Source organism: Coenobita brevimanus, chromosome 43 (genome assembly GCF_032717465.1).
Source record: "Coenobita brevimanus isolate Jiangsu-jjx chromosome 43, ASM3271746v2, whole genome shotgun sequence".
Classification (NCBI taxonomy): Eukaryota; Metazoa; Arthropoda; class Malacostraca; order Decapoda; family Coenobitidae; genus Coenobita; species Coenobita brevimanus.
In genome coordinates, this window is record NC_136996.1 from 31,222,218 (window position 1) to 31,241,268 (window position 19,051).

General features: G+C 39.0%; 1 protein-coding gene across 2 annotated transcripts in view; it reads right to left on the reverse strand.

Annotated features, from left to right (window-relative positions):
* The window catches only part of smid (nuclear valosin-containing protein-like smid), a 39,136-nt gene extending 21,209 nt beyond the window's left edge, over positions 1–17,927 (reverse strand). Inside the window, exons 1-9 of one of the 2 annotated variants that reach the window (XM_080270789.1) lie at positions 17,841–17,927; positions 11,321–11,435; positions 10,353–10,483; positions 7,457–7,542; positions 6,673–6,739; positions 6,292–6,441; positions 5,671–5,793; positions 4,552–4,768; positions 581–729 (exon numbers count right to left, since the gene is read on the reverse strand). In XM_080270789.1, coding sequence (XP_080126915.1) covers positions 581–729; positions 4,552–4,768; positions 5,671–5,793; positions 6,292–6,441; positions 6,673–6,739; positions 7,457–7,542; positions 10,353–10,483; positions 11,321–11,435; positions 17,841–17,891 — 1,089 coding nt within the window. In that variant the 5' untranslated portion in view covers positions 17,892–17,927. Of the gene's footprint in view, positions 1–580; positions 730–4,551; positions 4,769–5,670; positions 5,794–6,291; positions 6,442–6,666; positions 6,740–7,456; positions 7,543–10,352; positions 10,484–11,320; positions 11,436–17,840 lie in introns of both variants that reach the window. The other variant, XM_080270788.1, reaches the window with a different exon arrangement.
* Positions 17,928–19,051: the final 1,124 nt, after the last annotated feature.

A 19,051-nucleotide genomic window follows, 5' to 3' on the forward strand; every position in this document is an offset into this window, starting at 1 on the left:
CACGTTATAGTCCTTCTCACAAACCTTCTCTACTATGTCTCACTGCAAATATTTGATCCATAAATCCTCTGCAACTCCTAAAGCCACCCTGTTTGTAACTCACTAGGACTTTGGATATCTCTTTTACTTTCTCTAAGGTAATTCATCCATATACCTTGCCTACAACACTCAATAGACTTATGCCACGATAATTCACACACTCACTTCGCTCACCTTTATTTTTGTACAGGGGTACAATCGCGCTTTTTTCCAGTCTACTGGCACAGTTTCACTCATCCATAATGTCTTACACATCTCCAACAAGCACTTTATTCCTCTCTCTTCACTACACTTAATCATATCTGCATATGCCTCATCAACCCCCACTGCTTTCCCATTTTTCAGCTTCTGAAAAATGGGAAAGCCTCATCAAACACTTGCTTCTGAATCCTATTTCACTCCATTTTTAAATGAGAAAATGGTCAGTACAGTGTAAGTACAGTATAAGGAATTATGAATATGCTTGTAACCCTCCCAATCTTTTTGTGTATAATTGAGAGGAGAAAAAATATCATTTACACCAAATCACGGCAATGGTTACCTTGAGTATCTGTCCCCGGGCCACTTCAGAGGGGATGGCCATGAAAAGTTCACTATCAAAGCTGCTGCGAAGGTCCCAGTCAAGGTTTTCAGGATGACTGGTTTCACCCACCACCACAAGTTTATGGTCTTTGTGCTTCACCTTCAGATCTGAGGTAAGATAAACAGGTACAGTAATCCCGCATTTTTTGCGGATTTTTTGTCTACGGTTTTGCCCTCTCGCGGATTTTCTTAGCATTAATAAGTTCAACAAAAATATCCTTGAATGTACAGAAAACAAAAAATTTGAAATTCCCGCAGCTTCCAATTGTAGCGCGGTAAACTCACGCCACCCTCTGTCCCTTTTCCGTGGCCCCTCTGCCAGTGTTACCATATCTAGCATAATTTTATTCTTTTAGCATAATTTTGATCAAATTTTCGAGTCTGGAATATTTTTTAGCATATTAGAAGTTTTAGAATCATTCTAGCATAATTTAGAATGGAATGGAATATTTTTGGAATAATTTTATAAAAGCTACAAATCAAAGAGAGAGAGAGAGAGAGAGAGAGAGAGAGAGAGAGAGACGAATAAGGTAAGAAGATGTTTGAATAGTTGGTTACTTTCAGTTTGGGCTTGGTTGAGTTGGATTAGGTTAGGTTAGGTTGGATTAGGTTGGGTTAGGTTTTAGGTTAGGTTCGGTTTGGTTCGGTTAGGTTAGGATAAGTTTGAGCTTTGTACTTTACCCATGAAACCTAGGTTTTTCCGATGGATTTTGGTATGATTCATTCGATTTTCAGCTTCATTTCAGTCGGAAATGACCATTTTCTGTTTCCCCCCCTCCCTATAACCCCCGATTCCCCAAAGATCCCCCATTATTTCAGGGGGATGGGGGGGGTCATATCTCAAAATTTGGTTATTTCCGACGGAAATGATGCTCAAAATCGAATGAATCACATCAAAATCCATCAGAAAAACGTAAGTTTCGTGGGAAAAAGCAGTATGGGCAGATACCGATATTTATCCTCTTACTGTATGTAGGTTCATTTTAATATTTTCATAGTAAACAATACATAATTAATATGTTGCACGAATATGTATAGAATTTTATCATTTAGCTTCAAGTTAGCATAATTCATTTTTTACTTGGAACAAATTTGCTCAATCTAGCATAATTTTTTCATTGCCCTAGCATAATTTCGTTGTTTGGATATGGCAACACTGCTCTCTGCCCCGCATTCATCCTCAGTCCACGCCTGACTGCCTTAAGTGGGTGGCTGGTGTGCTTGTAACCACACTATGATATGCGCCTCTTGCCTCCCACTTGCTTTCCACATGGCCCCAGGACGTAAGCCAGCCTCACCAAAGGCTAATAATACAATTAGTAAGAACTCCAAAGTGACAAAACGATCAAGAAAAGTTATGACCTTAGCAGAGAAAATTGTGTTACTGGACAAGCTAAGAAACGACCGTGCGAGTGTTTGCTATCACCAGTTAATGCATCTTTTTATTTTGTACTGTTTTGTGAATAAATGTGTAGATAATTGTGTATTACAGTACGGTGTTTATGTTTTTCCTTCATAATGGAGTATGTGCTTTCAATCTTGTAAGAAGGTATTTCGGGATGAGTATGGAGGTTTCGGGACAATTCGCAGTCACAACAAACACAAAACAATTCGCCTTCATTAATGAAGATAGCTATGGGTGACGCTAGAATATAATTCAAAGGCGACTACAGCGAGGAAGAAACAAGTTAATTATTGACTAAAGGTGCAACTAATAAATAATATCCAGAACCTACGCTACTGAACGTAGACTTTGCTGGATCCCCCTGAAATATAGTTATTAAAGTATTGATTAATTAATAATAAGTATATTGATGAAAGTATTGATTAGTATATTTATAGAATGGCGGGGAATCGTCCAGGGTGCGAATTGTTCTGAAGGGGAATCGTCCATGTTTTGACGGGGAATTGTCTGACGGCGAATTGTCTCGCAATCAGTATGGACATGGACTGTGTGATGGGCAGCATGGTGGACACAAGTGTAAGATTCAATTGTTAATAGAGTATTCGCAGAATTGACTTTTCGCGGGGGTTACAAGAACGTAACTACCGCGAAATATGCGGGATTACTGTAGTTCTGTTATGTGTTTCGTGATGTGTTCCTAAATATTACACCCTTTCCATACAACTGGAACTGTAAATTTGGAGAAATTAGTTATTGTTGCTTAACGTCCCAGTTGATTGTCTGAAGAGTGTAACTGTAAATGTGTACAAGGGGAAGGATGATGCCCTGTAAAGAGGAAATTATAGAGATATAAAGCTCTTAGACCAGATAATGAAGGTAATGGAGAGAGTTCTAGAAGGTATGATTAGAGAAAGAGTGAATATTGATGAGATGCAGTTTGGGTTTATGCCAGGCAGGGGGACCACTGATGCCATATTCATTGTTTGACAGCTTCAGGAAAAACATATAGGAAAGAAAAGGGAAATGTACTTTGTTTCTGTTGATTAGGAGATGGCCTTTGACAGAGTCCCTAGAGAGGTAGTGAAGTGGGCAATGAGAAAGCTTGGGATGGAGGAGTGGCTGGTTAGGGTGGTTATGGCTATGTATGTGGGTGCTCACACCCAGGTAGGAGTGAATGGAGATTTGAGCGATGAGTTTTCCATGAACGGTGGTGTGCATGGGTCAGTTTTGAGTCCCTTGTTGTTTACCATGGTACTTGAAGCCCTCACGTGATTTCAGAAGTGAACTCCTGTGGGAGATGTTGTATGCTGATGATTTGGTGTTGATTGCAGAGAATGAAAGGGAGGTGAAGGAAAGATTTAGGAAGTGGAGAGATGGTATGGGGCACAAGGGCTTAAGAGTAAATGCAGATAAAACAAAAGTGGTGGTATCCAGAAGAGGGAGAGTGGCCATGTGCAATTTGCCACAAGGGCGTGGGAAATAATTCCATCTTGTGCAGTGTTTGTGATAAGTGGGTGCATAAGAGATGTAGTGGTATTAAAGGTAGACAGTGAGATAATGATGATTTTAGGTATGCGGCGTGTCGGGGAGAGCAGGTGGAGATTGTCAGGTGCGAAATGAATTGAACTTGCTGGTGAGTCTCTTGAGTGTGTGGAAGAATTTTGTTATTTGGGAGACATGTTATGTGCTGGAGGTGGGGCTGGAGCTAGCTCTGTGGCTAGGGTGAGAAGTGGTTGGACGAGGTTCAGGGAGTTGTTGCCTCTCCTGACACTGAGAGGGCTCTCCCTACATGCACCATGTTCTAGGAGTGTAATACTGTATGGTAGTCAGACCTGGGCAGTAAAGGAAGATGATATTCACAGGCTCAAACGTACAGAAATGACAACAATTATGTGGATGTGCAGTGCGTCCATGAGTGCATTGCCTAGGTGGGTGGGGTTTATGATGAAGGAGTTGAGGGGTAGGATGAGACTGAAGTGTATTAATGTTATGATCAGGAGAGGTAGATTGAGTTAGTTTGGGCATGTGGAGTGGATGGGGGATGATAACTGGTGGAGAAAGTAAGAAGCGTTATTATTGGGGGGGGGTTGCAAGGGGTAAACTGAAAAAGATGTGGCACGAGGTCATTAAGTGTAACATCAGGGTTAGGGGACTGAACAGGGAGGCTGCCACAGATCGAGCAGCATGGAGAGCCGCCTTAGGTGACCAAGGTCGACGCATGCAAGCAGGTTGGAGGCTATGAACGAATAAGCTGTCTGTGTCTGACCAAGCGGACCTGTTGACCACAGGTAAGCTACTATCCCTATGATGTCATGCTACTGATTCCTTACACTGCTGATGGTGTCTCTGCATCTTAGCTGGAATGTTCCACGCAGTTCTTCATTATGGGTGTTATGTTGTGTGAGCCTATGTAAATCAGCTTAGTAAGCAGAAATGGAATTTTAATGTGCAACTTTTCTGAGACTTCTGAGCACCTAAAAGAAAAATACTGTAATAAAAAAAAAAAAAAAAAAATCACACTGTACTTTTGAGGCAAGTTGAAAGCTGGGCACCGATTCGTTTCTCAAGGCTCTTTGCGCTGCCGTCTTTAGGCACCACCACATCAATCTTCTCAATAAGCAGGACACAAGGGGCATGAGATGCAACCTGCTCAAATATTTCTGAGATTCGCTCCTCACTCTCACCAGACACACCCCCAACAAGCTCTGTGGCAGCCACTCGCAGCAATGCAGATTCTGTTGTCTGTAAAATGAAAAATTTTGGGTAGAATAACAGAAGGCAAAAACAGCAGGAGGCTGAATACAATACTTGTCACTATACAGTACAGGTATAACCCTTGATATTCGATGCCTCTAGATGTGATACCCTGGCTTAACAATGGGGGTAGAAATACCACCATACCCGGCCTAGTGATGGCCAAACACCGGTTTGTGGGTTTTGATTTTTTTTTTTTTTTACAGACTTTGATGATATTTTAGACTAAAATTGTGTATTTAGGTTGATTTATAAACTGTTTTTAGACTTTGATTAATGTGTTTTAGCCATAGGTGGGGTGAACACTGTTATTCTGGGGTACAGATTACTAATTTTGATTTTTTCCAGACATACTGTATTTGACAATTTTCAGATTATATTTGTTGGTTTTAGTGAGTTATTTACAGGTGTTAGGCTTAGGTTAACTTCTTTTACAGCTGTTAGGCGATTCAGATTGGCTTTAAACTTGATTTCGGACTCATTTGGGTGGGTTAAGGACTTGGTTGGGTGAGAAACCCAAGGCTCAAAAACACATCCCTATACTTTACGTGCTAATCCACCTTGATATATGACACCTTGCCAAATGATGGGTCTTTACTTAGCCAAATGCATTGTTAAACCACGGCATACCTGTACTATATGGTAACAAGGTGGTGATGGACTGATGCCTTTTTTGCAATGGCATTAACTTAACTGTGCAGCAGAGTTGCCTGGTTATAAAAAGGTTCCTTAACTCCCTCTCCATCACCTAAAAGGAAGATGGTGGAATGCAGCGGAGCAACTTCAGCCTGAATTTCACCAGTTTTTTGTCTGGATAAGACTGGAATTACATCAACAATAACAAAAACTACCATAACAAGGTAAGTACAGTACTGTAATCAGTTACGCACCCCAGCCAGAGCCTGAGTGAAGGTGGTTTTGCCGCTGCCCGATGGACCTGTGACCAACACAGACTTCTGCAAAGGCTGAAGGACCCCTGGCCACTTAAGGTTTGCTATCAAGTCACAGATTTTCTGAAATACCGTACAAAATTTAATCCACATCATTACCTAGACATAAGTTATTTCACTGTTCAGTGTAATCCAAAATACAAAATTCAATCCATTCCATTATCCAGACATCAGATAATATTACTATTTTGTGATATGCAGACTATCCGTACTGTGACAAAATAAACCAAATTTCTATTATTAGTACAATACAGCTGACCAGGCATTAACTTCAATGGAATAATGTCTTTCTGCTTTATTCTTGTTCTCTCTATACAACACTATTTTACTCAGCTTTGGGGATATTTTCCAAACTGAAGGAATTAGATAGAGCTTTCATTAACCCCTTCCCATGAGATATACCCTAAGTTACATCATTCAGGGGTAGCAAGAATGAAATATAAATGAGGTCCTTCAGCATAAAAAGGTACTATAACACTGTATGTAAGCATAGCTTTTTACCTCAATCCTGTAATGGGGATAACAAACACTTATTTACTATACTTTGTATAAAACACTCACATCTTTCAGTGAGTCTATTCCTGCCATATGTGCGAATGTTATATGAGGTGTTTCTGTGGACAGCTGTTTTTTCTTCTTTTTCTTGATGGTGTCCTCTATGTCACCAACTTTATCTTTCTTCCGCTTCTTCTGAACACTCTCGGCGCTTTTCTGATTAAAAAAAAAATAAATAAATAAAAAATTAAAAAAGTAGGCTGTATGCATTACATCAAACCCAATCCCTACACAATGCATTCAGCTAAAACTTACTTTAACTTCTTCACTACCAATAATTACGCATACCCGGTACATGAAGTAAACCTTTCATACGTAATTTACCATACATCTAAGAACTCAACGTGTATACAGTACTTAGTTGGTTAGGAGTGAACATACTGGTACCTGTGGAGTTTTAACACCATTGGCAGCTTGACTCCCATTTGTGTCAATGACGAAAAAACTATCATCTCTGGGGAAAAAAATAAAAAATCATCAAAACCATACAATCATTTCAGTACAGAAAGTACTGAATATATGTTAGGAAAAAGTTACTCACCCTAAAAGAAACTAGTACAGAATCAACTCAGATCAGAATTCATTTATGTAACATGAATAATGATATTCCTTTTATATTCCAGGTTAACCCTAACCATTCAGTGATGTGTTATACTGATTTAACCTTGCTACTTTCAGGCAGTTTACTCAGCTTTGGGAAGATTGTGTATAGTATTCTGGCAAAAAGGGGCTGACTTCTTCAAACTGCTAACATATTTTTAAATTTCATTCTTGCCTCCAGACAAATTTCTTTTACTTTAGGAAAGATATTTAGCTGTGGAATAGTTTATCATCATCATCATCATCATCCAGACCTTTCTGGTTGAGGTAGGTCTAGAGAGCTATAAAGACCCTGACTGACAGACATTTCTGAAGGCTGATTCTAACCCGTTTAATTTGACAAACAGCTCTAAGTTGAATAAAACTGTGCAATGGTAGCAAAACAGATAAGTAAGTTAATGGACTGAAGGGGTTAAGAGGCCTTCCAACCCCTTTGGTTCAATGAAATGTTCTAAGTTTTTTAAATACAGTAGTCTGGTGGCAGCTAGAAAAAAAAACAGGAGAAAATACTGTGTTATAGGACTGAAGGGGTTAAAGACTTTTCTGGTGTGGATGCTGGGCAGATACTTACCTGGGTATGCTTTTAGGTGTTGCTGTTGCTGGAGACACTGCCGGGGATTTGTACAAACTGGTGAGTTTGGTGTTGAGACATTTTGCCTGACACAGACAAAAGTAAGTCAAACAACTACATTGTCTCCTTTCATACATATATCCAGTACATGTATATATATATATATATATATATATATATATATATATATATATATATATATGTATATACATACTCGTATATATACACGGTATATATACAGTATATAGGTCTATCTAGCTACTGAAGTGAATTACAGAACAACTGACACATAAAACCACTGTTAACAATGACAGTAAGACCAATTATTGGAGGTTTGTTAAGTATCTAACCTTAATACTCTAAATAAATAAACAGCTAACCTGTTGAGCAAGGACACTAATTCCTCTCAAAGTAGACCCCTTCTGACTTGACACACATGGCCCACCATTCTTTCCACTGTCTAAGACATTTTTCAAAGGTGGTTTTCGATACCTCCTGCAGGTGCTCCGTTGCAATTGTCATGATCTCTTCTTTTGTCTCAAATTGGGAACCCTTCAGCTGAGTTTGGGGAATAACCAAAGGCGCAAGGTGCCATGTCTGATGAGTAAAGAGTCTGCCGGGTCTGCGGGATGTTGTGCTTGGCCAAAAATTCTGGAATCAGCAGAGAAAAATGGGCTGGGGCATTGTCATGGTGCAGCTTCCAACTTGCTGCTTACCAAAGGTCTGGTTTCTTCCACCCCTGAAGATGACCGATAATGTCCATGTAGTAACGTCACTAATAGTTTGACCTTCTGGTGCGTATTCGTGATGCACAACATCATGATAACTGAAAAAATTGTCAAAATGTAATTCAACTTCATGTGAGCCTGCAGTGCTTTTTTTTTTGGCTGAGGCAACCCTGCATGCTTCCACTGGGATGACTGTGCTCTGGTTTCTGAGTCGTACCCATACACACAAGTCTCATCTCCAGTGATAAATGTTTTCAGAAAGTCTGAATCACGATTTGCACACTCCAACATGTCTTGAGCAACATTTATCCGCAGAGCTTGTTGTTCACGTGAAAGGAACTTTGGAAAGAACATGGCAGCAACTCTTCACATGCCCAAATAATGTTAAAATTTTGTGTGCTTGATCCACTGCTGATTCCAATATCATCAGCAATTTCTCTGACAGTCAACCGACGATATCCCATGACCAAATCGCAGACTTTCTGCACATTTTCAGCACTCCTGCTTGTTGATAGTCACCCAGAATGTGGATCTCTCTAAACTGACATTTGGCCATTTTTGAAGCAATTGTACCACTCCTTTATTTGTGTTACCTCCATGGTTTCATTCCCCAAAACTTGCTGGATCTTCTTGATAGTTTCAACTTTGGTATCACCAGTTTTGGCAAAATTTGATGCAATAACATTGTTTGACTTTTTTAGTCATTGTGGTGAGTGTGGGAATGCGATGAACGTAAGGTGCATGACTATGAACACAGGTTGACTGACAACCACTGAGTCACTCGTGGCGACTGGCATTAATTATGCATGTGAACGAGGGTCCTGTACTATGCTACACAAAACCCTGTCCCTATCCTCCAACTGGTTGATGAGAAAAACACAGGCTGAATACTTTCTCAACAGACCTCATAAGCTGTTTATTAAAGTGAAATACAGAAAACTGTCTATTAATTCCAGTAATACCAATATAGTACTGAAAAGCTGGTGTGACAGTTTTCCACCAGCTTCAATATTTTGGAACATATCTCTGACTAATAATGTTGACTGCCTCTGTCACTCTAATTACTGACAAGGTACCCATTCATTTACCCATTGCTAGATGTCTACCCCAAGAGTTCATCCCAGGTTGCTATCATTACTGTGCCTTTAAGTCTGTCAGTAACATGAACAGATAGATAGAATATTCATGTATGATATCATACATGTATCAAAATCAATACAAGGTATTTAAAAGGGACTTTGCTGCAGATCAATAGGTGGTAGGCAGTGGCAACCAACATCCATTCACTTGATGCAATGTTGCCTACTTCTTCCTTCATCTTTCTCATTCTTTTTCTGTGTCTGCCCTCCTATCTTCCTACTTCTCCCATCTTTCTTGTCAAGTTTTATTCTTCTTCTTTCCTTTTCTGGTGGCTTCACACTGAGTGACAAGCCTTATGGTTTCCTGTAAGCCAGGAAACCATTTACAACACTGAGTGATAACCACATAACCAACTCATATGTCATACGTGTTCCCTACGTGTCAATGAGTGAGTTGGCGGAGGGTTAGTGCCCTTCCCTGTAAAACAACAAACTCAAAGACAAATGGTCACTCCCTTATGGCATCTGGCTGTAGACAGATAGATAGACTGCTGCAGATCAACACACATATACAGGTGGTTCTAGGTATTATACTCCTTTTACTTTAACTTGGACTAAAATAATCATCTCTTTATTTTGAATAATGAACTGTAACAACAGATTAACAATTGAATACTGTACAGTGCTATGGAAAGGAAGTGGACTCAGATCACTGTCTTTTCAGCCAAAGAACTATGTGAAATTGGCTGCAAAAGGATAAAAATCAGGACCAAGTTAAGATGAAACAACTATAGTAAGTGATGTGTTCTAAAGCATCACAGCTCTCTCCATAATTGGTAATGTAAATTAGGGTAAACTGGCCAATCAGCTTTATGGGTAGCAGTGGAACTTTGACTGAGAATTTTTCTGTAACTGACCAAGAAATTTTGTAACACACTATGGTCTTTATAGAAAAAAAAAAAAAAAAAAAAAAAAAAAAAAAAAAAAAGGAGATTTAATGGACCTACTGTAATGTAACATTATCAATTTACTAAAAGTTACAATATATATATGGTTAGATCAAATATGGTAATTATCTTGGCTACCAACCTGTACTGATGGTGGAGTATTGGAGACTTCCATAATATCAGGTCCACCCCCATCACTGTCTGATATCTCTTCTACCATACTACCAGCTTCTTCCTCTTCCTTTTCAAGACAATATTTATTCCACAAGTAGGCTGCATTATGTGAAATATGTTAGCACAAACAAATACCCAACATTAAAGGTCAAACTACAGTTTAAAAAATGCAAGTAACATCTGACACGGAACACTCATGCTTTATCTTTTCATTCCTACCAGTAAAAAGAATTTTAAAAACCTTTAAGGGCAAAATGCATAACAGAACATAATATATAAGTGCTTTATACTGTATACTGTAGTCCCAAAGTAAAGGATTTTCTGTATAATGAACATATTTTCAAGGGGATGAATGCTATCCATATAGCCTACTGAAATTGTGCTCATTGTGAAGATGTATTTTTGGCCTGATGTGATCATCTGTATTGTATGAATAGAGAGCGAACATACAGATATTTGTACTGAGGTAAGGAGGAAAGAGATGGGAGGGCAGCAGGGAGGGTGTGGAGGGGGAAGAGAGGGAGAAGACCTGAGGGGTCATGGTGTGGGAAATAGAGAGAGAGAGAGAGAGAGAGAGAGAGAGAGAGAGAGAGAGAGAGAGAGATGTGGAGTCCTGACAGAGAAAGGAGGATGAGAGCTGGGCTGAAACTGTGAAGAAAGGGAAGGGAGGTCGGGAGAGTATGTATGGAGAAGGATGGGAGGAAAGCACTGAAGGTGTAGGAAAAAGGGTAAGGGGGAAAGGAAGGATAAGGGTGAGGAAGACTGGGGTCTGGTGAGACAGAAAGAACATCCTGGACAAAACTGTTCCCACTCCCAATAAACACAATTTCCATGTCTAGATATAATTCTTCCATCTAAAGTAGCCTATTGGCAACACTGAAACCATGGACTATTCTCAAGGGTACCATGATGAGTTAAAACAAACTGTAGCTATACCTTTTTCGACACTCTTCATAAAAGCTCTCTTGCTTTTTCCTCGAAACTCCCGATATGTTGCAATAAGGTAGTCTGTCATGTCCTCCACATCAACGAAGGCATTTTCTTCCATATACTGGAAAAAGAAGAAAAAGAAGAAAAAAGAAAACAGACTACGAACAAGTAAGAGGGTTGGATAGAAATTGTCAATAAAGACTAAAAAAAAAAACGAAAAGAGAACAGGTAGTGGGCTTTAATAAAGGCATGTACAAAAACAGGGGTGTGATGAAATACTGAATTGGCACTATTAACTAAAAAAAATTATGATTTTCATCACCACATAGGTTTGTACACACCTAATTATTGGAAATGCAGTCAAAAATTTGTGTTTAATATGATTATTAATGGGGACACTCACCATCCACTCACTCAATGTAGTGCTGCTCACGGGTGTCTGCCCTTTCCTCTCTTCCATCCTTCTTCCCTTCCATCCTCTTCTGTCTTTCTTTCCTTCATTCTTTCCTCGTCCTTCTGCCTACGGGTGACTTTACACTCCCTCTTCTGTCTTTCTTTCCTTCATTCTTTTCTCTTCTTTCTGCCTGTGGGTGACTTTACAATGAGTAACATGCCAAATGGTTTCCTGTAACCCAGGAAACCATGTACAGTAAATGTCCAATTCTTTGGCATCCAATTCCCAGGCAAATCTGACATTTCGGCAGTTTTGAGAAATAGTCCCATTTACGAAAATCTCTGATCGTTCAGCAGATTTTCCGATTTTTTCGTCAGTCTTGAAATTCTCCATGAGGACCCTCTACTGCTGGGGACTTCTTCCAGCAGTAGCAGACTCCAATCAACCCCTTCTATTGTACATATGTAAATAAGGAACCTACTATAAGTTTAGGTAAGTGCATGTGAACTTGTACACCTACTGTACCATTACATTTATATACAGTATGTTCACTAATTTCTTTATTTTTCATATTCATGTATAGTACTGTATTCATTACAGTATTGTACAGTATCAAACAGTATACAGTACTCTCTCCAAACACATTTGTAATGATATGAGTAGTGATGATAGTGTTCACCAAAACATATAAGGTATTGAGTGGGTAGGGTTTTTGATAATTCAGCAATTTTGATTTTTCGGCACTAGCCTGGTCCCACAGATGCCGAAAAATCGGACTTCTACTGTACTATGCTGGGTGGTAACCATATAACCAAAGTTTGGCACCTGGTGCTTTAGTGGGCAATTATGGTGCTAAAATTGGATTGAGCTGGTGAAGGTTTATATCCAAGGGGTGGTTGGGTTTACTGCTCATGTAATGCTACTCAGGGATGAGTGAGGCTGGTCACTCTCATCTTAAATGTCAGGACCAACGTGCTTAGCCCCGGGCTCCTACGCTCCTCATGGGGCAACATAGGATTAGATGATGGATGAATGGATGATGAAAATTCAGGATTCAAAGCAAAAATTTGCTAAAGTTAATGGAAGCGTTTCACCTCTATCTTGACAACATTGCCTTGATAGACATCTGCTATGTGTAAATATTGATTTACGGTGCAAATACATTTACAGTATTTGTGCCTTAAATCAATATTTATGCACAACAGTGGTGGCGACCATTATTTACTCACTTGATGTAGTGCTGACTACTTCTTCCTTAGCCTTTATCATTCTTTTTCTGTGCCTGCCCCCCTCTCTTCCTATTTCTCCCATCTTTCCTGTCACTTCTTGTTGCTTTTCTTTCCTTTACAGGTGGCTTTACATTGAGTGACAAGCCAAATGGTTTCCTATAAGCCAAGAAACCATTTACAGCGCTGGGTGGTAACCATATAACAAAACCATACGTATTCCCTACGTGTCAGCAAGTGGGTTAGTAAAGGGTTAGTGACCCTCCCCGTAAAACAAATAACTCAATGTCAAATGGCCACCCCTTACGGGATTGTGGCGTCTGGCAATAGATTAGATAGATAGATAGATTGAAGTCTGTTAATGCGTGCTGATGATATGAAGGGTCAATATCTGCTAACTTTAGCATGTTTTAGTTCTGAAACCTGATTTTTTTATTAACAGTCACATTAAGCACAAATTTTTTACCAGATTTCAGACTATGAGGTGTGTACGAACCTATATTGTGATAAAAATTACAATACAAGCATTTTCCACTTAAAAGTACAGATTCGATAAATGACCACCAATTCGGTATTTCGTTGCACCGCAAAAACAGGCATCTGCATTTCTTGGGCTATGCTATTCAGTCCAACATTTAAAGCAAGTGACCAATTAATAAAAGATTAATAAGAGAGAATAAGAAGAGAGTGGATGAGGAATTTGGAAGGAATTAGAGAGTAAATTGGAGGGTATGAGAAAGTGTTCCGGAAAGAGGTAAAGAGAGTCAGACAGGATGATAAAGAAGTTAGTTGGGGAGTAAAAGATAAAAATGGTAGACTGCTAGTGGAGAAGGGAGAAAATATGAGTTGATAAAAAGAACATTTTAAGGAATTGCTGAACACAGAGAATGAAAGTACAGCGAGTGCTCACATAATGTGTGAATATTGTACCCAGAAGCTCCTGCTTTATGAGAATTCCATGTTATAGGACCATGTGTTTCCATGTTAAAGGGTTTCATGGTATCCAAGCCACCCTTAAGTTCCCCTTTCAGGACAATTTTCATTTTTTTTTTTTTTTTTCAGGACAATTACCAACCAAATAGAGACTTCATTACATATGAGGGGCATTCAAAAAGTTTTGGCAACAGGTAATAAAAGCAAAATTAATAGAGATACACATTTATAGAAGTTCACACTCCTTTAACACACTCTCCTCTAAGGTTTACACACTTCTGGAGCCGTGTCATCCACTTAACAAAGCACTCTGTGTACTCAGAAACAGGTATACTCTTCAGTTCTGAATTTATCCTTCTGGCAAGGTCCTGTTCCCTTCGAAAATGGATCCCATCAAGTTTTTCTGACAACTTAGGGAATAGCCAAAAGTCACATGGTGCCAGGTCAGGACGGCACCGTGTGACTTTTGGCTATTCCCTATGTTGTCAGAAAAACTTGCTGGGATCCATTTTCGAAGGGAACAGGACCTTGCCAGGAGGATAAATTCAGAACCGAGGAGAATACCTGTTTCTGAGTAATCTGAGTGCTTTGTTAAGTGGATGACACGACTCCAGAAGTGTGTAAACCTTAGTGGACAGTATGTTGAAGGAGTGTGAACTTCAATAAATGTGTACCTCTATTAATTCTGGTTTTATTACCCTGCTGCCAAAACTTTTTGAACGCCCCTCGTACAAACACTGGAGGATTCCTACCTTGAATGGATGAGGTTGTGGGCTTGTTGGGGGGTGGTGGAGTGGGGTTCCATGGCCAGAAAAAAGGACCAAAGATCACACAGAACATGGGTGCAGCCAGAGCACACAGAGAGGGCAGGCTCAACTGGGGCATGAATGCTCAGTGGACCGTGACAATGCACCGTGCAGACACGTGATAGCAATACGTCATAGGTTGATGCATCCTGCACTATGAATATCACTCAACGTGTTGTGTCTGTTCCCATCATGTTATGACTGGTTGAACCATAATTTGGGGACTCTGACCACATCACGTCTATCGTCGTTGTGTAGTATGGCGTTCAAAAAAATGAGCAGCTTCCTCTATCTATGTAATGTCTATCATTTTTGCAGTGTGACTAAATTTGGACAAAAAATTTGCCACCAAAGTTATGTAGGTTTCGCACTATAGGATCGTGCATTATGTGAATGTTAACTGTAATGCGAGTATAAATGGATGGGGAACGGCTGGGAGAAGAGAGGAAGAAATCAGTAGGAGGGAAGTTGTGGATGCAATGAAGAAAGTCAAAATGGGGAAAGCCCCATGAATTGATGGAGTGTGTGGTGAAATGCTGAAGCAAGCGGGAGAGATAGTAGCAGAACAGGTGTGAAAGACATGCAGATTATCCTGGGAGGAAGGCAGAGTCCCAGAGGATTGGAAGTCAGGTAGTGTATAATTAATCCCCCGTACAAAGGAAAAGAGGAAAAAGAAGTGTGTGGTAATCACAGAGGCATTGCCTTCTTAGTGTAATAGGAAAAGTATATGGTAGGATACTTATTGACAGCGTTAGGGCAATAACAGAGGAATTAGTTGGTGAAGAACAGGGAGGTTTTAGGAAAGGAAGAGGTTGTGTAGATCAGATATTCATTCTTAGGTCTTTAGTGGAAAAGTTTCTACAGAAGGGAAAGGAATTGTAAGCAGCCTTCAAGGATTTGGAGAAAGTATATGACAGGGTGGATAGACAAGGACTGTGGAAAGTATTAAGAATATATGGAGTAAATGGGAAGTTGTTGAATGCCATGAAGAGTATGTATTAGTGATGTATCAGACACCAAATTTTAGAGCTCCACAGAGGCGGAGGCGGAGCCAGATATCAATTTCTCATAAAATGTGGTTGCAGATAAAACTGAGGAGGTTAAGACATTAATTTTTGCGGATGCAGACACAACTGCAGATTATTTTTACCTCCATGTCTGCGGTCGCAGACGCAGACAAGGATTTTTTAAAAAACATATTACAGTACATTTATGCAGTATAAAGTGATGAGTTTCAGCCACATTTAAGTGTACGGAAGGCATGTTTACCAGTGTGCGTCGTAGCTGTGACTCAAAGCTCCAGTTAAACAAAGAGAGAGAGAGGAGAGAAAGAAAGAAGATAAATGCGAAAAATAAATTAATGAGATACAATAAAAGAAGAGAAGAATGTAGGCTAAGGGGTGGCCATTTGACTTTGACTTATTTGTTTTACAGGGAGGGGCACTATCCCTCCACCAATCCACCTGCTGACACGTAGGGAGCATGTATGGTTTGGTTATATGGTTACCACCCAGTGCTGTAAATGGTTTCTTGGGTTACGGGAAACCATTTGGCTTGTCACTCAATGTAAAGCCACCTGTAGAGGAAAGAAAAGCAATAAGAAGTGACAGGAAAGATGGGAGAAATAGGAAGAGAGGAGGGCAGGCACAGAAAAAGAATGATAAAGGCCAAGGAAGAAGTAGGCAGCACTACATCAAGTAAGTGGATGATGGTCGCCACCACCTACCACTAACATGACAAGAGAAAATTATAGATACAGTAATGGAATGGGACACAGCAAACTGGAAAGCAGAAACACAAACAATGTCAACACTTATACTGTATATGAAAAGTACAAGAAAAACATAAAAGAGGAGAGCTGGATTGACAACATGATAGGTACCAAAATAATTGTAAGAGCTAGAACAAACTCACTCACTTTGAACCGGAGAAATAGGTTTCAGAGAAAATGTGAGAAATGTTCATGCTGCAACTCAGAAGCAGAAACATTATTGGACTGTACTGAGAACAGTGACATAAGATGAAAGTATCAGTTCATACAAACAATTCAAAGCAGAAGCAGAGATGACAGAAGAGCTAACATGCTAGCATTTGACATACCGGTACCAGATTGAAAGACTTCAATAGAATATGGAAAAAAAAAGAAAAAAAAAAAAAAAACACCGAGAACTGCAATGGTAATTATAACAAATAAAGGCAGCAAATATACAGTACACTATCAGAATTGCGGTGAAATACAAATCAGCCATTATTTGTGAAGTATTAAGCGAGGACACAGACAAAAAAGATAATAAGAATAATAAAAAAATATTAAAAAAACAAATAAATAAATAAACAAAAGGAAGTGGGAGTCGTTATACAGACTTATCTCATGCCTACTACTGGACTGGACTGGGTGTGACAAAATACCAAATCAGCACTCATTTACGTAACAGGCACTTTTAATTGGAAAATACAGGATATTTTGTATCATCATATTGGTTCATTCACACCTAGTTAACTGATATCCAGTAAAAAAAAAAAAAAGAGTTTAATTTAACTTAATACAGGCCTAAATTCGGGATTCAGAGAAAAACCTTGCTAAAGTTACCGGAAGCATTACACCATTTGATCAACAACTTGCCTTGACAGATTTCTACTTTGTATAAATATTGATTTAACATGCAAATATATTTATTTGCAATATAAATTAATATTTTTGCAAAACAGAAGTCTGCCAGGGCATGTTGGCGATCTAAAGGGGAAATAACTCATAACTTTAGCACATTTTCATTCTAGATCTTGATTTTTTTTTTTTTAATGAAGTTACACAATTTTCTGAAAGGATTTATGAGACTAACTGGTTTTGGATTTATAAGGTGATAAAAATGACATCTTCCTATTAAAAGTGCCAATTCGGTATTTCGTTGCAACTCTTAAAATTAGCCTCTGCTCATTTACTACTACTGGTGAAAAAAAAAAGGGGGGGTGAGGGGGGGGCTAAGGTGAACGTCATTGCAATAGGCCACTGCATCAATTATGATGATTAAAAGGTGAATGGGAGACGGTGGAAGCCTTGTCTGGTACTTGATGACTACATCTCACTATGGCCCAAAAAATAAAAATAAAAATAAAATCCCATTTACCCTCATTACACTACGAAAACAAACATCTTGAGAACAACTTACAGTTTTCACTCTAGCAGGAAGAGATCTCTCCTGGAAATACGGCTGCTTCATACTGGTTCCTGATCAAACAACTAAGTAACTTCCAATGAGTTACGCTATTGAAAGAAACGGTTGATGGCGTTGTACGATTCTTCTTAAGTCCTCCCCTTCCCCCTCTGTGAATCATACGGCATGTGGGCATGGAGGTTAGGTTAGGTACCATACGTATAAATATTTATGTTTCATGAAATATAATTCTGCAACGTAAAAATCCTGTCAAATTGTAAACGATTATTCACTGTATAATCCATTCTTCCATCGACCTTAGCAATCATGTGTTATTAGGTAGAAAAATGATATATTTTGGCTTCTTGCAGGCCTTTATCTTTGATATATGTCTTCTGTAAATTATCATTTGTTCCGTTTAAATCATTTTCATTGAAAAGTTAATATAATTGAAATTTTTGTTGAAGACTGCTGATTGGTTGACAAAATTGAAGGGAAGAAGAATGAATGACTCTGATTGGCTGGAGGTTGTTTTGAAGTTGGTCAGAGTAGGTTCAAATCCTTGTTTGTGCTGCTATGAAGATTTGACTTATTTTAAAGGTTAGATTTTGATATTATGATTGTTTTAGTTATGTAAGAGTTAGATGAGAATATACAGGATATTTCAGTGAGTATTAATAGGATAGCTATTAGAAAATAAGAGTAATTTTATAAATGTGATTAGCATGGGTCAAGTTAAATCGCCGCAGGTACAGGACGCATTTCCGATTAACTAATAACGTAAAGTTGTCTGGTTCAAGAGGCTGATGCGAATATTATTTTTCGCCGTGTGCACTTTATAAAGAGCTATGAAATTATAGTAAAATGAATAGGGATAAGCATCAGGACTTCATTTTTTTTTAGGCTGAGAAGAGTGCTTAAAGGGCTTTTGTTTGTTTTTATTAAGTTTTTAAAAGATGTTTACAAGCTCATTTAAAATTTGTACACATGCCAGAGGTCACTTGGTACCGGTATTATTAATTCTTTACCAAATGGGCATGGCCGTTCCATTTTTTCTATTGAAATGAGTCTTGCACAGGTTACTTGTTATTGTTCCTGGATTACCATAACTATCATTACTGGGCATTTTTATAAACTTATCTGTGAAAGCTGTAAAATGCGTAAGTATTCCGCCGATGTCTACCAGTAGCTGGCCATATTTAACGTTCCTAATGCTCATTTTTAAA